Source organism: Corapipo altera, unplaced genomic scaffold (assembly GCF_003945725.1).
Source record: "Corapipo altera isolate COAL_440 unplaced genomic scaffold, ASM394572v1 76, whole genome shotgun sequence".
Taxonomy (NCBI): domain Eukaryota; kingdom Metazoa; phylum Chordata; class Aves; order Passeriformes; family Pipridae; genus Corapipo; species Corapipo altera.
Window position 1 is genome coordinate 646,236 of NW_020884964.1, and position 24,269 is coordinate 670,504.

A 24,269-nucleotide genomic window follows, 5' to 3' on the forward strand; every position below is an offset into this window, starting at 1 on the left:
TGGAACAGACAATCTGGACCCAAAGCTAAGCAAAACTCCTTCATCACATTTATAAACAGAAGATTACAAGGGCTCTCATCTCACTATAACGGTCTAATCAATAATTCAGGTTGAAGGGGACCTTGGAGATTACCTTATCCAACCTTCAGCTCAACTGCAGAGCCAACATAGATCAGATTGCCTAGAACCACAGCGAGTTTTGAATCATTCTCAACATAGAGTAGCCAAAGCCTTTCTGGACAATCAGTTCCAATGTCTGAAATCCCTCAAGGTAAAGGTTTTTTTTCCAATAGCTTATCAGGATTTCCCTTACTGACTTTTCAGAGTGGAATATGTGGAAGTACTATGCACCTGCGAACGGTATTTCTCTGTCTTCCCCACCCCATCACACAGTCAAAGACAGGAGCAAGGCTTCTCCTCCTCCTCAGCCTCCTTTTATTCAGAATAAGTAAGCCCACTCCCCCAGCTTCATCACATGCTCCATGCATCAAGTCCTCTCAACATGCCCTTCCAGGGGGCTTGTTTCAACACACCAAAGTCAACAGGAAGCCTGAGCTGGATGTGGCTCTCCTGACATAGCCTTGTAAGTAGTGAACAGGTAGGCGCTGCTGTTTCCCTCAATTTGATGGCTACACACTTGTTGATCAGCAATACAGGCCTCTGTTGCTGGGAGGGTGTTCATCTGGCTTCTGCACAGCTCATCGACCAGAACTAAGATTTTTTTCATGCAAAAAAAGCAATGGGGAAAACAGTAACCAGAGGGATGGTGGGGAGAAGTAACTTCCTCCTCCATGGAGGAGTTGCTCAGCTGTTCATGGCCAGCTTGTAAAACCAGGGTGCCTAAGTCCCTATCGAGTACAAGCTACACTCATGCCTTCATATACTAACAACATATCTTAAAAGGCAAAAAATATAATAAAATTCTAAACTAAAACAGTAGAAGAACAGCTAATACTAATATTTTGTTCGTAACTATTGTTATGATGGGTAAGTTTTATAAAATAAGATCTGCCATGTTTAAGATTGATTAAGATTTTCATCTTAAATCTTCATTTAAGCATTAAAATGTTTCACATTACAGTTAGTGAAAGAATTGGTGACTGCAGCTCTGGTTTAGACATTAAAATGAAATAACATTTACAGGTTTATTAAGAGACAAGCATTTTAGACTATTACACACCAAGATCTGGTTCTACTGAAAAGATTTTTGACAGAGGTGGTAGAAGTGAAGCAACAGGCCAACACCGACCAGAACAAGACACTCTTGGAAACAGTACAATCATGATGTTTGCTTTCAGTGTGAAATAGAAGTATTGTCCTCCAAAATCCACCTGAATACAACATATTCATGTGTTTGACATTTGAACGGGTCAGAGAAAAGCATAACATTTTTCCCTAACCAGAGTTAATCATTCAATGCAATAGCTGTCAATGCCAAGGACTACTTTGTGTTTTCAGCCATAAGGATCACCACAAAGTTTATTCTAGGCAGCTTTAGTTCATGTAGTGCAATCTGTCACACTCTCAACCTAAGCAGCATTAGGTTATGAGTGCCTACTCATGTAATAGTAGCTCACTATTTCAGCTCACTGAAATAGAGCTGACAATGCATTACAATAAGCATTACTTCCCGAAAGGTCTTGGGGAGAATACACAATTCCAAGAAGGAACAGACTACCCTCATCATATTCCTCTACTCTCTAGATTTAGAAGAGGTATCATCTTTCCTTTGCTTCAGTTTTGCAGATCACCTAGGTTTAGAGAGGATTTCAGACAAATGAGGCAGGTGCAGCCCCGCTGGCAGAAGTCCTGAAAGAAAGCTAAGAAAAACCTGGAACTAAGGTTTTGTATCTTTCCTACACAAGAGTTCCAAAAAAGCTCTTTGCCATGTGCACTGCCTTTTTACAAACTTCCATCAAAATAGTCTGGTTGGATTTCCTATAATTTCTGGGTTGCTACCCTTCAACAATGGATGAGACTGTTTTAGCCGTTTCCTTGAATATAAGCCTTAATTGGTCCTACAGTATTCTGTACATTCTCTTCAGAAACAAACTGGTACAGATTAACACTCATTACTGCAAAGCATTCTGCTCCTTTGTTGCTTATAAAATGCTTTTTACAGCCATCTCTCTCCAGTTGTAAAAGTGTTCGTATTCATCACAGAATAGTCTATGTCCTAAAGCAAAACATATTTGTATGTAGTGCAGGAGAGAAAGCAGTTAACATTTCCCCATCAGGATCCATTGGGAGTAATGATAAATGGTATTTACCATTTCCAATGGTAAACAGAAACTAAATTGGAGTCCAGTGAGTGCAATTATGTTCCAGGTTTAACATTTACAAAGCAGTGTGTAGAAGCGTGTGTCTTCTCATGTGTAAGACCAACATAAAAGGCAAACCAGACAGTGCTGTGAACTCCTACAAAGACACTTCTCTGGACACAGAAGTTTGGAAGTTTATATGCCAGCATGGTATCGTATAATTACCAATAACAGACTTAGTCAGAACTGAGCTTAAATTACTGCAATGTTTTCATCTTACACTGGCCCCAGACAGTTTGAAAGAGGTGGTTATGGAATGTGAAGTGGCATCACTGCAAAGCATCTGCAAATCCTGCTGATTCTTCTACAGCTATGCAATGCCCCCTAATGAACGAACCAGGGAAATGCTAAGTAAGTGGTGGTGGCTGGTTTTAGGGTGGTTTTTCTGTGTGTGTTTTTTTACATAAAGTGCACTGTGAAGAATACTGTAATATTACGTGAAGGAAGTGCTGATTTCTGATTATCAGTAGTATTACAGATGTTGTGCGTTTTAGAAATCTTATGAGAAAATACTGGCTTATAGCTCATGTGATTCACAATACTACCGGCACAGTATCCTGATCATTCAAGGAAAACAAACTTGGAATATAGACTGCTATGGAAGTCTCTAATAAAAAAACAAACAACAAACTATATCCTAGGCCACAAGTTTTGAAGAAATATCAAGAAATGGAAGACAAGCTGTTTTGTTGTACCTGTTGCATAGCACAAGGATTAGACATTTATAAACCCCAGAAATTTCAAACAGATCAAAAAGAAATCCTTCTCATGCAGTGCAAAATTAGACTATGGTAGTAATCTTTAACACTGTCAGGGAAGCATCTTTCTAGAAATACAATGACAGAAAGCATGTCTGACAATATGCAATTATAACCACACTAGCAGGCAACACGATGGGTATAAATTCTTGTATTTTAGGGCTTTTATCACATTCTAGACTTCTGTCTTCCTAGAATAAATCTAACCACTAACATTTGTGAACTGCAAGGTCCCTGGTTCATGTCAAGGTAAGATCAAAAACCAGCTTCAATGCATAGAAGAAAGAGTCGAATACGGGAGGCAGGAAAATCACAGTTGTGTCTGCTTAAGCTTAACTTAAGATTACTTGGTTGTAGATACTTATTGTCCTTCACAACACTAACTCAAGAAGTTTACTGCATAAGTGGTCCGATGTTACAAGTGCAAGCTCCACACCACAGTACTCAGAACAATGAGCTCAAACTAGTGCTGCTTCAGAGAAATCTCTTCAAAACCCACTATGTAATTTCTCCAGAGATCCTGGAGCCCACAGCCCACAAAACACCTGCACAGCTGGCAAATCAAGCCTGGCTGCAGCATGACCAAGCTACCTGCTCCGTAGGGAAATGCCACATAGGTAAACCACATATATACATGGGAACCTGAAGTGCAACGACACCAGTTACTCCAGCTTTTGTTCCAACGCCTCACTGTTTTCTTCAACGTGTTTCTGAAAATGGGGTACCGACCAAAAGGCAATCCTGAAACACAGTGTTTTATAATCAAGAATAAAAACAAACAGGGTTTCTCCTCTGACAAAGCAGGCAGGTCTGCTGGCACTTTGCCACAAAACAATCCTGGATTGTTTTCTCTGCAGCACTGAGATACCCAAGAGCACTCTCTGACTTTTTGTAATTCCTACAAATAATAAAAAAATTCAACCCAAACCAGCAGTATATCAAGGAAAAAAGTGTTCTCATATCTAGAAACTTTAATTTTTAGAAAGCATCAGGAAATCATCTGGAACAGCAAATGGGAACATCTGCAGGGAACACTATACACTTCTGGAAAATGCTAGCAATCCAAAAGGCACCTCACTCTTGAATCTTGAAGGAAACTTCACGTGCCATATTTCTGAACATATATAAACAGCTTTAATGCACTGAAATTTGAAAAGTCATTTTGTTTACATATAAACTCAGACAATCTTGAGCACAGTGCAGCAAAAATATTCATACAGTTCTGTTTCTTTAGATTTACATTACAGCAGGAGTGTTAGTTGCATTGAGATGGCACAGAACTTAATATATATTCCTGAAGTAATGATAAAAGCTTTTTCTCCACTCAAAGTTTAACTATGTCTTCTCAGTTTAATTTTAAAAAGTTACATAAAATTGCACCATCTTACATACACATGTCAAATATCAAACCCCAGATAGCAAATAATTAGTTACAAAAAGCCTTCAGCATTCTCTTGGAAGTACATCTTAAAGGACACGGGAGCTAAAAAAGCCCTCATCTTTTATTTCACATTAAGTTTTAACTCACAATATAAAATATGATCACCCTGTTGGGAAGCATACTGGACAAGTAAAGCATTAAAATAGAGGAAAATAAGAAGCATTTCAACTTTTAGTACAAGATCACAGGTTCTTTTACATCCTTACTATGTGACTTATAATAGATCTTAAATATATGTTGAAAATTTAAGTACATCAAACGTCATCTGAGACCAAAGAAGTAAAAACATTTGGGTTAAGGAAACGTGAATTTAAGGAACTGCTACTTTGATCACTCAATGTGAATGTTATTTGGGGAGCGGTGTGTGTATGAAATTAAAATACATCTGTTTCAGAATTAAATGACACTACTCTGAAGACTAAGTGGCATTTTTCAAATCAGGATGGACAACTGAGCAAAAGTCAGGAAGACCCATCCAGAAATATATACTACATAAGTCTGTCAGCTGATGTTTACCAATTCAGCAGCTCAAAGTTTTCTGTAACAGGTTTCCTTTGTGGCCAATTTCTCCCTAGCATTCCCATAAATGGGTATAGCCTGTCAGGAGACCATACTCCAGATTAGATTTGCTCACCAGCAATTGCACCCTGCAGTGTTTTCACCTGGTATCTGCTCAGCAAGAAATGCAATTTTGCTCTCAGCTTCTGCAATTGGGAAGGGATTTATGTCTGTGATCAGTGTTAGCTTACACAATGAACACCTCCTTCATCAAGGAAGGGAGAGAAAAACAGAGTCTTTTTTTCAAATACATTCTTTGATGTTCTCGTAAAACCATTTCCTAAACATTCAGACTTCTTGTAGGCTACCAGCTGCCATTTCTGCATTTTACATGCTCGTATTTCATTACTAGGGAAATGGCTACTTTGCTTATAGGAGGCCTTGTCTTCTCAGAGTATGGAAAACCCATTTGCTCTGCATTCTTCAGAAATACGGGGACTTTTTTTTTTGCATATGCTGATGTTTCTTCCATGGCAGAATCATTACCTTTCTGCAACAAATGTACAAGTTCACACAGATTCTTCCAGAGCCTTCATGCTCTGAAACTCTTCTTTCTTACTGTCACTTTGGTTTGTCTCATCTTTATTAGCAGACCTGCAGAATATATTAGAAATTTAAAACTCATAATTAAATTCATAACATTTAGTTAGATCAGTATTTGAAATATCACAAAATATTTACCTATGTGCTTCCACACTTGTAATTGAGGTCTTCCATTTTCTTCCCCCAAATTTTCCATAGTAAAGACAATGCAATTTGAAAACATCTTCCCTTTCTCTTTTGTAACTCCAAAGTGGATTAAAATCCACTTTTTCTGGTTCGACACATTTCAAGTCTGATCTTTGCCAGACAAGGTTGCAAGGCTATAAGCAAAACCGGATGACACCTCTACGTTTGGATAGAAATATAGGAATTTTGGAACAGAAATGTATGAATTTTTGAACACTACATAAGGTGAATTTAAAATTTCAAAGATCATTCTGGGAAGCAATAGCAGGACCCTGTTGATTTTAAGAGGAACCCTGGTGATTAATTAAAAAACAGCAAGTGAAACGAAAGATGACAAACAGAAATCCATCTGTAGACTTGGTCTACGGAAAGCACAAAGGGAACTTGTTGTTTTACTTGTATTTGTTATTTCCTACACATTTACATCAGTTTCCACTGACAGAAAACATAAATCTCCACTGCTCTAAGAGCACACAGAGAAACGATGCTGGTAGTGAGACTAAATCCACAGCTCCACACCAGAAGTATTTCCACTGAAGAAATCAAGCATATAAAAATCTCAACCATAGCACAACCTCTCTCCAAGGATCTGTGTTTTTTACAGAATGTAGCAGGAGAAGAGGACAGGGAAATACACTACTGTTATTGAAAGATTATACAGCAATATAAGTGTATCAGGGACTGTATCATGACTGCCACAGTCACAAAAACTAGGAGTTGAAAATTCCAGCTTCTTAACATTCAATCCTCGATGGATTGTGTCAAAACTTTTACTCAGTGGGGAAAAAAAGGAACAAAATTTGTCCAAGTTCTTGTAACACCCATCTATTTTCATGACAGCTTGGCCTTGGGTGTTCAACACAAACTGCTGCCATGTAAGCTAAAGAGTTATCTACCATCATTAACAGCAGTCTCTGAAAATTGGGAACAGATCACCAGCCCCAGCAAACAGTCAGTTACAACACAGCTCTTCTAACTCCCACTGTACCATAGACACTTTGCCATGCAGGTATTTCTAGAAAATTCATTGGAAAACGGGACTTTGGAACCCTACAGTTGAACACGTAAGTGAAGTTGTAAGTTGGAATTCAGTCAGTGCTTCATTTGACTTCCCACAGACAGCATCATCTAGATTAAGAAGTCTGGCCCTGTGATACCCTACTCCCTTCTTCAAGGACCGAAGTACAGCTTTTGTTGGTCTGGTAGCAGATTGATAGTAACACAGCTCAAGTGTCACTGAGGACTGTAAGCAAAGTCAGGAGGAATTTTTTTACTTTTACTTCTGTTAGATTTTATCCAGCTTTTGCAGAAAGGCAACTTTAGAGGGATAACAGAAAAAAATGTTCTCTGAGGTAGTTACTTCTCATTAGAAAATTTCCTAGAAAGAGACATCTGCATCTCAAAAACCCAATACATCCTGTGTATAAGGAAAAAAACCTATAAAATAAAACATACAGCCCCATCACAACTCCATAACAAATGACATAAATCATTGACAACGAAGTGATACACATGTGCATATATTTATCTGACACAAACACACAGGAAATACATCAACAACTGCCACAGCTAGAAAGAAAATTCAAGAGCTACATCAGAGAGACCAATTAGTTAGATTAACATTAACCACGTTTCTGGGAAAAGTGTGCACACACACATCCCCATGTGACAAAGTTTTATTTTCCCCTATCAACTTCCCTTGTGGATGACAAACACAGAACTGACTTAAAGCACAAACCCACTAGCATTTAAAGCAGAATAGAAATAGAAATATTGTCAATGAATGCTCACAAGCAAGAAATAAATACAGAACCTCATTTACCTGGCTGTACCACCTCCAACTTCTACCATAAGACACAACATTCCTGCTGTAAAACAAGTCTTCTTAGTTTAACCATATGAAGAAGTTTCTTAAATTTTTCACCTACTGTCATACTCTAAGAAACCTCTTCTTAGACTTCAGACCAAATTTTACCAGCTTCTTCTCCCAGGAAACACCCAAATACTCTTTGTGGTCCTTATCACACACCAGCAACAGTTTGGTCAAGCTACACTTTGTCCAACAGACAGACCTCCATCTGTCACAGAGATCTAGAATTGCACACTATCTCCAGTGGTTATGATAAATCATCCACATCTGCAGTTACATATATCAATTATGTAAAACAGTAATACTTCTGATTTCTATTTATTTCAAACCTGTATTGTGCACACAATTTGCCGTGTTTGGAGAGAAGCACTGAATCCAAAGTAACTTCAGAAAGTAAAATCATTTGCTGACACTAAGCGAATACTTTCTTTAAATAATTCACAGCTAGTTCAAATCTGTGATTTTTTTATTTTAATAGTAACTGACAGATGCTTCAAGAATTGATTAAAGCAAGAGAACCTGTTAATCTCAGTGTCTGTACTAAAGGCAAGCAATCCAGACAGTGTTTTGAGACAATGATCTATAACTGCAGATATTGTAAAAGCTTTGCAGACTGCCAAAGTCCAGCTAATTAAGACTCAGTGATTCTCCACCCTGGGCTGGGTTACACCACTTACAGATGTGATTGCAAACCAAATTCATTAAATTTGTTACACATGACACTGGCTCAAACAAGCCTGAGAATGAAAGTGAAGTCAAAGTCCAAAATAGTTTGGGATGTGCTGCCCAACACCACCACACACAGCAAGAAAATTAAGGGATCAAATTAAAGATACTCTAGTCCTAAACTACTAACATTTTACCACCTCGTGCCTTCTTCAGCAACATGTAACAAATTTAATACCATCAGTAAAAATACTGGCAAGTTATTTTTCATCTAAGAACAAAGTTTAAAAAAACCCCAAAACACACTAGATGCTGGTGTGAAATGAAAGTATCCTGAGATTTTTAGATCATTATAGACAGAATTCCAACTAAAAAATAATATCAAAGAGACAAGAGGTTACAATTCATGAGTCATGGGAGTCAAGGCTGCGTTTGGTTTAAAAAATTCTCAACCTATGAAGCTCTCCTGTTTCCCAAAAACATACTGTTTTACCTAAGCAAAGTTTACATACGCTTTGCAGCATCCCTAGTTGGAAAATAAAGAATTTTAAAGTAATCTTCTATTTATCCAGTGAAAGGAAAGAGTACATACAAATTTACAGCATTCGAGACAGTGCCAAATTCAATTTAAAGGTATTGTAAACTTCTTTCTTCAATTACTCAAGGTCATAAATAACTCCACTGTTTGTATCACTCTACCTTTCACTTAAAAGTCCACACTTCTATTCACAGAATTCCATGATTCTATGATTCAGAAAAGCCCATTCATATTATCTGAAAATTTGCAGAAAAGTGCAGTCTCCTATGAAACTGCTATTTTATATAGTTAGTTTATTATATAAAAGTTTGAGGACTTTTCAGGTTGGTTGAAGAAAACACAGCCCTTAGTCCTATTCTAACTTTCCAACAATGTAGCTTTAGCTAAAACCAGAATATTTATTTGTGCATTCCTGGTGCCCTGCCCAACTTCAGGAAGGCTTAGTGATAACCATTTAGATAACCATTTAGTGATAACCATTTAGATAACCATTTAGTGATAACCATTTAGATAACCAGTAGTGAATAGAAATTTTTTTTTTAATTTGCATAGTTAGAAGGTAACTGAAATGCATTTTAGATACTTCAAAGTACAAAGTATAAAGTACAGCTCAAAGAAAAATGCAAACCTCTTTATCCTTAAGTATATCTATAGTCAAGAGAAATAAAATGTTTTTTCCATATGCTACTTTGCCAACATTTTGTATCTTCATACCAAGAGATCCATTTTCATAGCATTTTTAACTTGATTATTTATATATGGTTGCAATCACTAAATCAGGTGTCTTACCATACCAGAGAATTCAATATAACCTTGCATTAGTGAAACTGTCTTGATGATATGGCTAAATAATTGCACCAATACCCTTCTGCAGCAGGTAACCTTCTCTTCCGTCCGGTGATTTTTAAGTATAATCACGCTGGAATCTATTTAAAGATTCCAGATACAATAAAGAAAATGTTATTGCTAGCAGAGACTACTTGAGGGAGGGATTCACATGCTGAATGCTCCTTGACAGCTGAAGATAATGCCACGAGAGGCAATATCTTTCTCTTCGCGTGCGCCTATTATCCATCACTGCCTACGACACGTATCGCCAGTCACAGACCACAGTGACAGGTGTCTCTCTAAAATGTGAGATGAGCAACATGGTGGGAAGAGAACCTGGAAGGTTATCATATACAGAATAAAATCCAGCCCAACAATATCGGACTGACACAGAGCGGAGGGGGCACGTGTAGAGCATGAACGCAAAAAGACAAGAGTTTTACATAAAGCACAGGTCATGGGTTGCAAAGACTGATCACCTTCTGGAGGTGGGCTTAGCTTAGACTCCAGTTTGCCCTAACGAAGGTGAACACAAGCTGCTCCCCATTACATAAGCACACATGCTCTCTTTCCCCTCTTAAAATTGCCAATGGAAGAAGCAACACAGGATGCCTGTGTGTCAGACAACATTAATCCTTCATGCTTTGTCTATTACATATGACTGTGCCATGTTCACGTGGAAGTATGCAGAGCCACCAGGTACTGCATTTTGAGACTGTGTGATAGAAGTATGAGTAGGGAAACCTTATGTCTATGCAGGTCTTTATCATACAAAATGCAAACAAGCTGTATCATACCTCCCTTCCAATGGATTAAGGAAAATGCTTAATATTTTAAAGATGTCTGAAAGGTCAGACCAAACCCACGAACTAGACAAACAGATCATACATACATCCCAAAATTCTTCAAAAAGCATGTTATACAAGATGAGCTGTGTGCCAAAGCTGTATATGTAGATCTAAATCACTAAAAATGGTGTTAAAACTGTAGACACTTAGACTCAAAGAGGACCTAAGTACTGGGTTATCCAAAGACAACCTAACAAACATTCAAGGAAACACATACAGATTTCTTCAAAAGAGCAGAGATTTTCTTTTTTTATTATTATTTTTTTCTTTTTAACTTTGGATCCAAATTTCCCTACGTATTTGTTCGGAACACTGTGTGCCTTATGAGTTTTCATTAAGTTCAAATGAAGATTCTGCTTGAAAGTTTTCCTCAGAATGCTTTATACTCCTTAAAGATCATTATTCAACATCAATGCCCCAGAAAAACATTCTGCAGCTATTTGCTTTACGTGTGTGTATGTTCCTGTGGCCCTATCAACGGGAGTCTCATTACAAAATGCCCAAGTAGTACATATATCAAATCAAGCCTTCCTTTTGAAGGAAAGATATCACCTTTACAAACCCATGGGATGTGCACTGCAAGAACACTGAAGCTTTTATTGAAACAAAATGAATTCTGAAGGGAACTCTTGCTGTGATTTTAAATTTACAAAGTAACAGCTTGAGAAAGCCTTGGACATCTATAATACAGCCACTTGCCATTATCTCTTAGCACTGTTGCAACTATCATTCCAAGAATATGAGTATCTAGATCTCTGTTGCTTTCTAAATTAATAGTAGCTTGATTATTTGACAGAAATCATTAGCTGCTGTAAAACTTCCATGAAATTACAAGCTGATGTTCAGTTAATTATAGCATGCACCTGCAGAGCACATAACCTGCTTTTTATTCAACACAGCAGTGTTATTATTCACATTCTAGTAAAAGATTTTACCTCTAACTGAGCACACAAAGCTCTGGTGCCTAACATTGAGAATTATTTAAAAAAACAAAACACAAAACCAAACACATCAGATTGACACAACATTCTTACTTTTAGCAGTTCAAAATAATGGAGACAGTGGTAAACAGGGGCAAGGAGCAGCCGGGGTAGAACATACTGGACAGCTTCTTTAAAGCCTTCACCTATTGACTAGAAACAAAATAAGTTTCAGTCTTAAAACAATAAATGTATTGAAGCAACAACGCGATGTAATTAAAATAGTAAATATCAATAATATGTCTTACTTAAAGGCAAGTTACCTGCAAATAAAATGCTGCTCCTGGCTTTGATAGTTGACTTAGAAAATGATCATGAAACCCAGGTCGCAAAATATCTTGTGCATACGATTCATATGGATCAAATGCTAGTTCCTAAGAAGAGATACAGAATAATTTTACAATCATAGAATGGCTTGGGTTGGAAGGGACCTTAAAGATCACGTAGTTCCAACCCCTTGCCACAGGCAGGAAAACCATCAGTTTACAAAACTGATTTAAAAGCTAAACTTCCATGTTTCTTAAAGAAAATACATATGCTACACAGACTTTTCCAACACACATGTAGAGAAGAGCCAACTTTTACATGCTCATCATGACTGACAGAGTCAATCAGTCTAAAACAGATCTCTGGAAGTCAACTGGTCCAATTCCCAGTTCAAAGCAGGGCCTACCTCAGGGCCATAGACAGATCCACCATCAAAGCTAGCTGAGGATTCTCAGGGTCTCATCCAACTAAGTTCTGATCAACTCCAAGTAGAGAGGCGTCAAAACCTCTCTGGGCAGCCTATTCCAATGTTCAAGTGTTCTTGTTGCAGATTTCCTCTCCTCCAGTATTTCATCAGGATTAATCTTTTTACCATTTGTGTGCTCTCTCACTCATCTCACAGTTCTCAACTGTGAAGAGCCTGCCTCTATTGTCCTTACACCTTCCCTTTGCCTAACTGAAGACAATAGTAAGATCTCCTTCAGACTTCTCAAGAATAAATAAAGCCAGCAATCTCAACCCTTTTTGGGCATCACGGGCCTCAGCTCCTTAACCATCACAGCAACGTTCATGTATAAGCACATCTTGTACCAGAAAGCCCAAAACTGGACACAGCATACCAGATGTGGTCTCAAGTCCTGCACAGAAGTGATCCCACAACATTCCAGCTACACATTCCCTAATATAATGCAGTAGGTAATTAGCCTTCACAGACAATTCCTGAGGATCTCCCAGCCCTGTCACACAGTACTGCTCCTCAGCTGAAACACTGCACGGGGTTGTTTGGTCCCAGGTGCACAATTTCATATTTGTCTTTACTCAACTCTGTGAGGTTCCCATGGGTCCATTTCTCCAGCCTGTCAGGTACCCTAAGAAGTAGCCCTGTCCTCCTGTGTGTCTCCCCACAATTTGGCATCTCCTAGATGGGGCAGATCTCCTTCCACAACACTACCAGACATTAAACAGTATCAAACCCTGTGAATGCCACTAACCACAGGCCTCCAGGTGGCCTTTGAACTGCTGATAACAGCCCTTCAAAAGCCTGACAGTTCAGCCGATTTCCCACACGCTGCATAATTCAACTAGCTAGGCTGCATCTCACTAAGCTGACTGTAAGGTTACTATGACAGACTGTGCTGAAAGCCTTGTTTAAGTTCAGATAAGAGATATTCTTCCCTCTGTCCATGGAGACAGCCATCTCTTCGAAAGTAGTCGAGGTGGTCAGGTAGAGTTTGTCCTTTGGAAATCTGTGCTGGCTGTTGCCAGCCACCTTCTAGTCCTTCACATGGCTAGATGTGAATTCCAAAAAGATTTGCTAATCCTCTGAGGGACTGAGGAGAGACAGACCAGCCTCTAGTTTACAGAAACCTCCTTGACAGTGTTTTTGAGACTGGGTATAACACTATCTCCAAAACTCACTTGAGGCCATTTCCTCTTGTCCTATCACTTGCTACCTGGGAGAAGAGATCAACACCCACCTTTTTACAGCCTCCTTTCAGGTATCTGTAGAGAGTGATAAGGTCCCCCCTTGGCCTCCTTTTGTCCAGGCTAAACAACCCCAGCTCCCTCAGCTGCTCCGCACAGAACACATTCTCTAGACACTTCACCAGCTTTGTTCCTCTTCTTTGGACGCACTCCAGCACCTCAGTATCTTTCTTGTAGTGAGGAGCCCAAGTTCCATTAAACAAGAAACTGTGCATGTCCTTGCCTCCTACTAAACCAACCCTCTTTTCTCAGAGACTGGGAACGCATATTCCATGTGCTCTGAACACACTGCTTCTCTCCCAAGAAAGCTAGAGCCTGTGATAAAGAGATGACTCCTACTTGTTCAGAGAAGGGTTGTGCCACTTGTCAATTGGGCAGACTTTGCAGTCGAAGCTTGACCGCATCATGCCCTTTGGTAGCATCCTCCTCTGATTCTGATCCTTAAGCATTCATCCAGCTCATATATTCCATACTAGAGCTCCATATACTTGAGCTGATATTTTGTTAGGCCTCCTGGCCTCATCCCCCCCTCCCTCCCGTCCTTCCTGAGCACCTGTTTACATTCATACAGCCCTCCATCATGGCAGTCCTTCCTGTCATGTTGCTGACTGCAATCACACGACAGCTCTGCAATTGTGCAGGGACTTCCAGATCCTCTTGTCTGTGCATGAGCACGTGCACTCTGGGGAAACAGACACTTCAGAGGAGCCTTTGGGCATCCCACCTTCTCAGGAGGAAGGTGCAAGAACCTTTGTTGCCATGCTTTCTGTTAAGTTGGTCCTCTTCTCTTCAATCTGCAAGCTTTGGTCTCCATCCACTAACGAGCCTAGTTCAAAAACCTTCCTCACCAGCTTAGCAAGCCTGTTGGCAAAGCAGCCCTTGCTCCTCTTTGTCTTTCCACAGCAATCTGGATCTACAGAAGATTTACAGGACACTTCCAATTCTGTCAAAGTCTAGTCACGGGTTTTTTTGTTCAATTTTTTCCACCTGTGCTCTTGAAAGTTTTAACAGCCACTCTAAAAGCTAAGGTTTAGAGACTAAAAAGGTAAGAGCACTCTCAAAAATAGCCAGTCTCTTCATCATGGTGGGGCTGGAAGAAGAGATCTCAAACTGAACAAAGGCAGCTAGAACAGAGATGCACTTTACATCTAACTGCAAGTATTAAAATATATATGAATAGCAGAAAACCCCAAAATCAAACAAGTTTTTTTTCTTACCTCCGCCATGTCTTCAAAACAGCTGCCTACTAGTGGGTGAGGACTACCTTCATCTGTCATTTCAACAGTGTCTTCTATATGACCCAGTAACTTCACACTAAGTTCATGAATGTCTGATATACGACTAAATATATTTTCCACATCCTGCAAAAAGCAACAGAACAGGACAAAAATCAAATGTGCAAGGCTACTCCGTTATGATGTGGAAGTCAAGAACTTTCCTAAACAGAACAAGATTCTACAATCATTTTATAACATACTTTTTCTACAATTTATATAAGATAATTAAATGTATTTTTAAAATAATGAATATCTATAAATATATAAAAATTTACAGCTATTCAAATGTTGCAAAGCACAGTAACAAATCTTAAAATTACAAGCCTGTAAGTGAATATAGCAAATTGGGAGGTTTCTTCCACAGTCCTACAAAACCCATACTTCCACACAAGTGCTCTTTTATTATTTCCATTTCAGAACTCAAGACAAATGCTTTCTCTACTACTGATATGTTAAACTGGACAACAGTTAAATTTCAGAAGTATTCATCTACATTTATAGATATTATGGTAGGTGCTTTTCTTGTTTGTGGTTTGCACAGTACTTACATGAGATGAAAACAGTTTGGAGTTGGAGGCATATGGCTCTCTAAAAACTCTGATAATGAGATTTAGTTCCCTTATGTATTGTCGAACTTCTGCCATAAATGACTTCACTAGGTCATAATAGGTTTGCTCCCCTGAGGTGGAGGGTTCTTCATCAGATAAAGTTAGTGCACTTAAATCTTCTACATCTTGATGGAACATATCCATTAATACCTAGGTAGCAAAGAGAGGGAAATCCACAAAGTCAGAACGTCTTTTCAAGATTGACCAGTAGGTTACCAATAAAGAAAACCTATTATTCCCGTGAAATCAGACTGATCAGCAGTAAGATTTATGTATTAGCACTCTGCAATCAGTTGAGCACTACAGAAGCAATATCCATTGCTATGAATTTGCAAGTCATTATGTGCAGTGGCAATCTCTGAAGATTCCCAGTCATTTAGACCAATCCAGGCATCTCTCCAAGAACACGGTCCTAAAATCAATTACAATTTTAAAAGGTCTGTGAAGCACACCAATACAATTAGCATTTAGCTGTACTGTATTACTCTGAATCAGCAGTGCGCAGTCTAAGTTTCTGAAGATGCTATACTATCTGAAGTCAAAAGGTGTGTACATTTTCGCTTTTTAGTTTTAACAGGAAGTCACACATGATCACGCTCAGAATCATGTGATCTCCCCACAATGAACACTGGCCCGTCCACAGACTGTACATGGCCCAGTTTCTGTCCTTAACTGCTGAGTTCTCTTGTTAAAATGAACCCTTGAGGAAGGGCACCCACGCCACAAAGCAGTCACACTGCAGAACTACACAGACAAAAGGACCTCTAAAAACTCTGACTACCAGAGGTCCAAATTCATAACCAAGTAAGGCTTACCAAACACAAGCAATTAATAATTTAAACTTCTCAACAGAAGTGGATCACTGAACACTTCTTCCAAATGTGGTATCTGAGCCAGGAGTCATTACAATGACTTAGCAAGTGGCAAGCAAATATCGCACTCTGGGTTGTTTTCATCATACTCATCTTAATCTTAGAATATCTTAAGATAAAATAAGTAAGTTGACTGCAAATTAGTTAAAGGTATCCTTATTTGATTTATCTTTAGCAGACAGAAAACCTAAAGAGGGTCCACAAGCAATCTACAATGATGTAGCAAATAACAAGAAGCCAGCCAAGATACAGTTCAACATAAAAGATGACTTTATCCTGGGATAGACAGATGGGACAGTATTTATGAACAAATCTACTGCCCAGAGCTACACTCTTTCCAAGAAGTTGTGAAATTTATCAAACAATGTATGTGAACTTTAAAATAAATGAGAACTTATTTACTGCTTGCCAGTCTCCATTCCAAACAGATGGAGGTGAAGCCATGGCAACCTGTGCCTGCTACCTGCAGAGACTGACATGACTGCTGTCAATCACTGAAAAGACTGAGGAAAAGAGTGAAGGATCAAAGCTGTAAATACTCCTCAGAGAGCCACAGGAGGGAATGCTAACACTAACATTAAACACGAACTAGAGTTTTTAAAGTGGAAAAAAACAGAATGGAAAAGTGTTTTTTCAAAATAATTGTAAAACTGGAGATCAAGAATTAAAGTTCTGAACGAGCCACAATAACCATAACATTTAGCCTGGTATTTACAGTAAAAGTCATCTTTCTTAAGAAATGTTATTTAATTAATTAGTACTATTAACAATTTTTTTAACATCAAGTAAGTTACAGGCACTTCTCCAGAGGACATCAGTTAACCAAGCCGTTGATTAACAGTCTTAGACCAATGAACTATTATGCAAGAGAATACCTGGGGATCTATAAATTCAAGAGATGGTCTGGTAGGTTCATCAAACTTGAATACTGGAAGAAACACCTACCTAGAGAAGTCATTCTTCACCCATGTCTTGTACTAACACTCCTCAAAAATATACAGGTCTAGTGAGGAGGAAAATGGACACACAGCAGGTTCTTTCTCCTAGTGAGTCAAAGTCCCTGATACACACCCTGGTCTTAAGCTTCTCTGAAAGCAGAACAATGGACATTTTGCATTAAGACTGACTTCTGAAGCTCTAAGAACAGAGGGAGGCTCATATTTCAAAGTCGGTGAATGTACATGGAACTCAGGTTAAAAGGAGTCTCCTAAGTAACTCTGGAGAATGGAACATTACAGCGTTACTACTGTAGGAAATTACATGGAATAATGCAGGTATTCAAGGAGGCCCCAACATTTCCAGATTTATTTCATGGATGCAGTTCTAGCACACAGCTGGTAGATTCCAAGCTGTATTCACAAGATGCATGTCTCACTACTATGAAATCCACAGAAACAATTTAAAGTAACTACACCTCAGATATTAAACTCAGAGCAATCAGAAGCCCAAGCACACAGTAGAAGAAAACAGGCTTGCATTTTAACAGTTTGGTTTTTTTTTGCAGACAAGACAAAATTTTCCAGATGGATGGATGGCAAAACAGCAAGTGTAAAAGTCCTTGAGGAAAAAGATGGCAAAGAGGGCCAAGAAAACGTTCTGGTTGTTTTCTTTCAAAAAATAAAATCAAGCAGAAGACATCATGGGTATGACCATAATATACTATGAGGTTTCTCAATACAACTCAAGGAAAACACCTTAACAGTACCTTTCAACTGGCTTATTCTGCTCAGGCAGTAAACCAACAGGCCTGCTTCAGAGCCTTCCAAAAGTTTATTCTGAGCACATATTAGAGTTTCTACAGTGTAATACAACTGAAGTTCCTAAATCATATTTGTTACAGCTCCTCTGCTCGCCACCTTTCCTATGATACAAAGAAACATGCAGCGACAGCACTTGTTCCTGTCAGCATTCTATAACCAATATTCAAACATATACCTTCAAACACTGCCCTAATGACCCAGGCAGACATGCCCAAGAGCAAGAGTGACCGAGACTACTGACTGAGAAGCATTTAACTCCTTAAGACCTCACCAGGTATCTTAAGAGAAAGTAAAGAAAGGAGAAGTAGAAAGAAGAAAAAGAAAAAAAAACAAAGGCATTCACTGAAGCAGAGATAATCTCAACTGAAGATATTAACACAGACCAAGACAAAACCACTGAAAAGAGGTGATAAATTTGAAAATCCCCAGACTTCAGCAAGAACCATACTTTATTGCACTAATTTCTTCTTTCAAACATACAACATTCCACATACTTACTAAGGAATAGACATTGTCCTGTCAAAATTCAACTACAACTTTCTGTTAACGTGACAAATGAGGGTTAGGCTTACCTTATCAGCACACATTGCTACTTTAATATCTTGTTTTGTAATTTCATAATGTCTTATATTCCGCACGTAATTCCCAACCAATTTTAAGATGTCTGCAGAAATGTATTCTAATACTGCTACTATGTAAACAGACACTTGGTGGTCAATTTTGTAGCCCAGAACTTCCTGAAAGGGGGGGGGGGGAAAAAAGCATTCCACTGTTACTCATTTGATGAAACAGACACCATAGGTTACAATTAAAACCAGTTAGTTTAACACCCTACTCATTAAAGATACACCACACATCCACAGCCTGTTTTAAGAATAGAAACACAGTAGTCTGTAGGCCTAGAGAAGAAACAGTGCCATTGCAGATGCTGCTCTATTAATTGTGGAAGTGTCAACAGCCAACTAACTGTCCCAAAAACTTCATTTAAACATTTAGGGTTATTTCCACAAGTTTCTTGAGTATTTTCTTAGTCATATGAAATGAAATGTGAACAATCAAACCTAAAGCAAAGGAATTCTTGGCTTTGTCCAAAAGAGAATTAACTGATTTTTAACTGAAAAGTAAATATTTTCCATTAACACCACTTAAAACCACGTAACAAACACAGATATTCTTAATCCTTTTTGTCTACGTTTCAGGCAGCATACGGACATTACATGAAACAAAGGTGTCAACTTCTAATTGCATCCTAAAAGCAAGATTACATCACTGCTTACCTTTAACAAGGGATGGATTTTTTCTACTGGAAGAGATAACGGATTTCTTCGTTTCCTCTTCTCAATAGCAGACTGGGCATCAGCTATTGCCCACTTATCAATAGGATGGGGAAAACTTTTTTGAACACGATCCTTAAAAAAAAACAACAACATGACTAAAAGGTAAAATGCACTATCTGAGTGAGCTCAGCAATGTTACTACATTATCAAATCACTTTCCATCACTTAAAGGAATGGTTGCTAATGTTTGCATTTCAACTATAAAAGCTTACACAACGTGTAAATTTTATCATTTTGGAAAAGGTTTCTCACTACTTTCATAGGGCTGTATCAGATTATCATTATCAGAGGATTATCTAGTGCTCAAAATTTAAGAAATGCCAAAATTAAGCTGCCACTGAAGGCACAGTTCATTCCCCTTGTGCACATTTCTGTTTTGCCTTTACTGATCAGCACAGGGTCCATCCTGTATACATGCAAACTGCTCTGATGGTGACAATGAACATAACAGGAAAACAAAATATACAACATCACCCACACATTCTAAAACAGTTTCAGTCTACAGGTGGACCATATATGCTCCAGCTTATTCATCCCTTCCATCAGTCAGTGTCTGAGGACACCTACATTCTCCCATGCACTGAAAAACTCTCCTGCTGGAACTCACACACAGGTCTCTGGAGGTTCAAAAGCTTCACTGTTTTTGGTAGCCCTGGTATTCAGATGCCAGAAATTTATTTTCTCAGATAACGTCACATTTTATTTTGTCAGACCACAGTTCCCACTGACTGCTTCAGTTGCAAGTGCTCACTTACGTAAATATGGCTCCTGTTTGAGCAACCATGAAATGAGGAAGATGAAGTTAATGACCACTTACAAAGAGCTGGTACAGGACAAAGTACACAAACAAGAACTTTCTGAAAAAAAAAATGTGACAGAATACAATTCTATAAAGGTGACACCCAACTTTCCAAAGTGCAGGGTTTTCTTTTTCTCCCCTCATAACACTTTGGCAAAAGGAAAGCAGAGGTCCTACCAAAAAAAAAAAGTCTCATTCACTATGTGAATACCAATTCACACCCCTAACATAGTCCAGTCTGCTGACTGAACAATTAAGGTGTTCCAGGGGAAAAAAAAATGAGTATGTTTGACCATATAATTAAAGATAGCATCACTGTGCATAAACACAAATGGGGTAAATGGTGGTTGCTTGATCATCTCTAATTCCTGTATTTCTCCTATCTTCACAGCCGTAAGATTCATAATAAAACACTTTGTGTCAAGTTTTTTGTTAGCATTGTTTAAAACAGCATTAAACAATCTTCCACAGACCTCTTGTCTCTTTTGCTGCCAGACCAGAATGATGTTGCAAAACAGGTCAGCCACAAAAGGGGACACTGGAACACCATTAGAGGTGTCAGTGTTCAAAAGAGAAGAGGAAGGACAAAATTCATGACTCTTGAGCTCTAAGACAGTTACACTTTTAAGGGTTTTTTGTTTGCAAGGGTTTTTTTGCCATTAGTCCATTTTCTGCAGAATGTGAGGAAGTCACTTGACACAGGCCCTGGAAGCAATTACTGGAAACCAACAGGCACACAGCACACAGAGCCGTAGCCTGGCACCACAGTCTTCAAATCATGGTCAAGCACAAAGAGCTACCAAGATATCCTGGTCTTAGAAGTGAGTTGTTCCTTAGATGGAAAAACTCTTCCCAGACCAAGCTCTCCTCTTAAACATCAAGCTGCTCTTCTGAGCAACAGAGGTTGTAGATCTTTGAAAAGGCAATTGTAAGAGAAGAGGTCTCTATACAGAGGAAAGAAGCGTTCTTAAACTCATTCTGAAAAAGTAACTGAACTATTTTTGTTCGAATTTCTGGGGCAGTAGGGGGTATATCAGCCCAAACTGGCATGCTGAGAACGCAGCATAGAGCCTCAGACTAGCAGCTGTAGTTTGCATAGAGTCTTAGTGGGGGAAAAAGGTCTTTTGAAAGGAACCAATCAGCTTTATATACAGAATTTATACTCATCATCTATTAAAGAGTAATACAGCTCAGAGATAGTTTTACTGTGCATTGAACAACAAATTCAATTAATAGGAAAATCAGCTATTAGGGAACTCAGCAGGCTTTCTGCAGAAGGTTCTGCTACATAAAGATGCATAATTACTGCTTTCCTTTTTGCATTGCGAAATGATTAATACAGTACCTTTCACGTAACAGTTCAAATTATTACAGATTTGTAATAAGTGTTCTCTATACCTCTACATCCAGAAAACTTCTTGGTTGAGCTTGACACAACATATTTAACAACTGAAGAATTAACTCCTCCACATACTGCAACGCATCTTCAGTAGAGGAAAGTTTAGGATGGACTTGCACCTGAACCTATAGGAAATAGAAGAATTCAAGCTTTGAGTTTTGCTCTTCCCCAAACCACATGCTTTACTTGCAAAAAAAGATGACAAAACTTGAGCCAAACAGCTCAGAAAAATCCAACCCAAAACGCAGCTCTATTAAGATCCACCAGACAAACACAAGTGAAACACTCTCCTGCCCCCGACAGAAATATAAATCTCAAATGCTGTATGTACTCAAACCACTGTAAGAGATGTTTAATGGCAAGAAACCAGCTAACTAATAACTGTGCTTACCAATGCAATTAGGAAAATTTTTAAAGCCCTTCCATATATTTATCTCTCTCCACTAGCTCTTAAACAGCTGTTTTTACAAGACATTTTAGAGGTGGCATTTCTCTCTTTAAAAGTCATTGTTCGTCACACAATTTAACTTCTGAAACAAGCCTCCAGTATACTTTTCCTTTGCTCTTCTGTAGTTCACAAAACAGCTGGTTTTAACCAGCTTAAATTTCAGGTACACAAGGCTCAGTGCTTCAGAGCTCAAACAGACAGGCAGTTTAATCTCAATCCCGCACCGATGACAAATATTATGCCAGAGCAAGCTGACTGCTAACTTTCGCAATGCATCTTTCAAACCCCAATTTCATCATTTTACTGTTCCACTGCACACAACTCAAAATGCCTCCAGTTCTCTCAATCACTAACAGAAGAGCCTAACCACTCTGAACCAAAACCCAACAATCCGTCTCATCCAAATGTTAAACCCATGTCTGTATTCAAATAATAGCGCCACAATGATGTAATTTCACATCTGAGTTTTAATTCCTGTTTGCAATTGTAGCAAGAACTAAATTTTCTGAAGTTCAAACACACAACAGCCTCAAACAGAAATCCACCTGCCTGCTAAGGCACTCATTAGTCTGGAAACTTCATGTCTGGGCATAGTCCTGGTGCTCACTTAACTGCTGCTGAGATTCAAAATACGCTAGATCACGTGTTTGGCTTCTTGCAGATTGCACACTCTTATTCAGCAGGTCTTAAAAAACATCTCCAGAAGTTACTGCTTTTTTAACTTAAAACCACTCTGGCAAAAACAGAACAGAACAGAAGAACTTCTCTCCATTTGACTAGCTAACACAACTATTTTGATTATGCCAACAGTTTCACTTTTCCCAAGAACTTCACCATGCGCAGCTACACAGTGTGTTTGTGGAGGTACATGAATAACAGCATGCTGAGCAGTCCCAAACATTATTTACAATTCAAACACTGACATCTGAAATGCTGTACCAGCTTGGAACATCTTAACACCAGAAATTACAGACTTGCAAAAGCAATCTCTTGAAAAGCAGAGCTGATCTGAGCCGTCTAGAAGATGCTGCCTTTAATGTTTGTTTTTTTTCCTAAAGCAGAACTGAACAAATTTGTATTAGTCTCCCTACATTATACTCTAGCACTTTGTATTTCAAGAAGTGTTAAATTACCAAGTCAATTCACCAGTAAAAACACAGAGCATGATAAACTGGAGTGATGAAGAGCAGGTCTACTTTCTCCTTTGCTTAGAAAATCAATCACACATTTAAATAGCCTCATCACAACTCTTTCAGTCTGTAACAGAGAGTCTACAGGAATAAGAACAAACAAACAAAAATACCACATCAGGCCACAACCTGAAATGTTACGCACAGTCAGCCAAAACAGAGTCAACAGTAACCTACTCCTAGTTTGGGAAATAAAAATTTCAAATATTTTCCCTAAGCATTTATGTTCGGGGGCAGTTACATGACTCTTCTCAAAGGCCACTGTCTTCTGGCACTATCAAGCCCTACTTTAACAAAACACGCAACTCAGCAGAAGAAAATACTGCAAGTTGCCATTGGCTTGCCAGTATAGCTTATCTATGGTAGGTAGATAGTAAATAAACTTCACTGCTACGTGACATTTAGTATCACTTAGGGTTCAAAGTCATAGAAGCGCACAAAGAAAACAACTAGACTAACAAGGAAAATCACAGGATAGTTTGGAGCACAATTACCACAGAAACATGTAATTTCAGTATCTGCACTACTGCAGTACCCAGAGGCTCAGACTGAGAATGAAACAGAATGTTATTTGAGGGTACTCAGTGTAAGTCCCAAGAAGTCCATTATCTAAGAAATGATGCAAGATCGGGTAAGATGCAAGATTTAGTAAGAGAAGACAAGAAATAGGAACATCTGTTAGCATGCACCATCACGTGATTAGTTTCAAAAAAAAAAAAAAAAAAAAAGAAAGATCAGATTACCAGGGGCTTTCCATCTTTCTCATAAAGTCATTTCAGATTTTAAATTAAAAACCCTGGGCCACCCTGCTATATTGCCCTTGAAAAGGGGGAGCATGGTTTGAATCCCACCAGATCCTTCAGTCCTATGTTAGGAAAACACATGATAAAAACAGACTAACAACTTCTAAAGTGCGATGTTTGGATCAGATTCCTATCTAAACATTTAACCTCTCCCTTAAATAATGACAGAACCCATCCCTTCCCTCCTACACACACACCAAAATGTCTATCTTATAATAATGGAAATTACTAAAAAAAAAAAAATAACACTTTAAGAACTTTTAAAAAC

General features: G+C 38.6%; 1 protein-coding gene across 3 annotated transcripts in view; it reads right to left on the reverse strand.

Moving 5' to 3' along the window:
• SOS1 (SOS Ras/Rac guanine nucleotide exchange factor 1) overlaps positions 1-24,269 on the reverse strand; it is a 47,878-nt gene that overhangs the window by 17,615 nt on the left and 5,994 nt on the right. For all 3 annotated transcript variants that reach the window (XM_027664651.1, XM_027664650.1, XM_027664652.1), the window contains 7 exons: positions 21,560-21,685; positions 19,303-19,434; positions 18,598-18,762; positions 15,334-15,543; positions 14,726-14,869; positions 11,801-11,911; positions 11,592-11,690 (listed from right to left, as the gene is read on the reverse strand). In XM_027664651.1, the coding sequence (XP_027520452.1) occupies positions 11,592-11,690; positions 11,801-11,911; positions 14,726-14,869; positions 15,334-15,543; positions 18,598-18,762; positions 19,303-19,434; positions 21,560-21,601 (903 nt within the window). In that variant the 5' untranslated portion in view covers positions 21,602-21,685. The remainder of the gene's footprint in view (positions 1-11,591; positions 11,691-11,800; positions 11,912-14,725; positions 14,870-15,333; positions 15,544-18,597; positions 18,763-19,302; positions 19,435-21,559; positions 21,686-24,269) is intronic.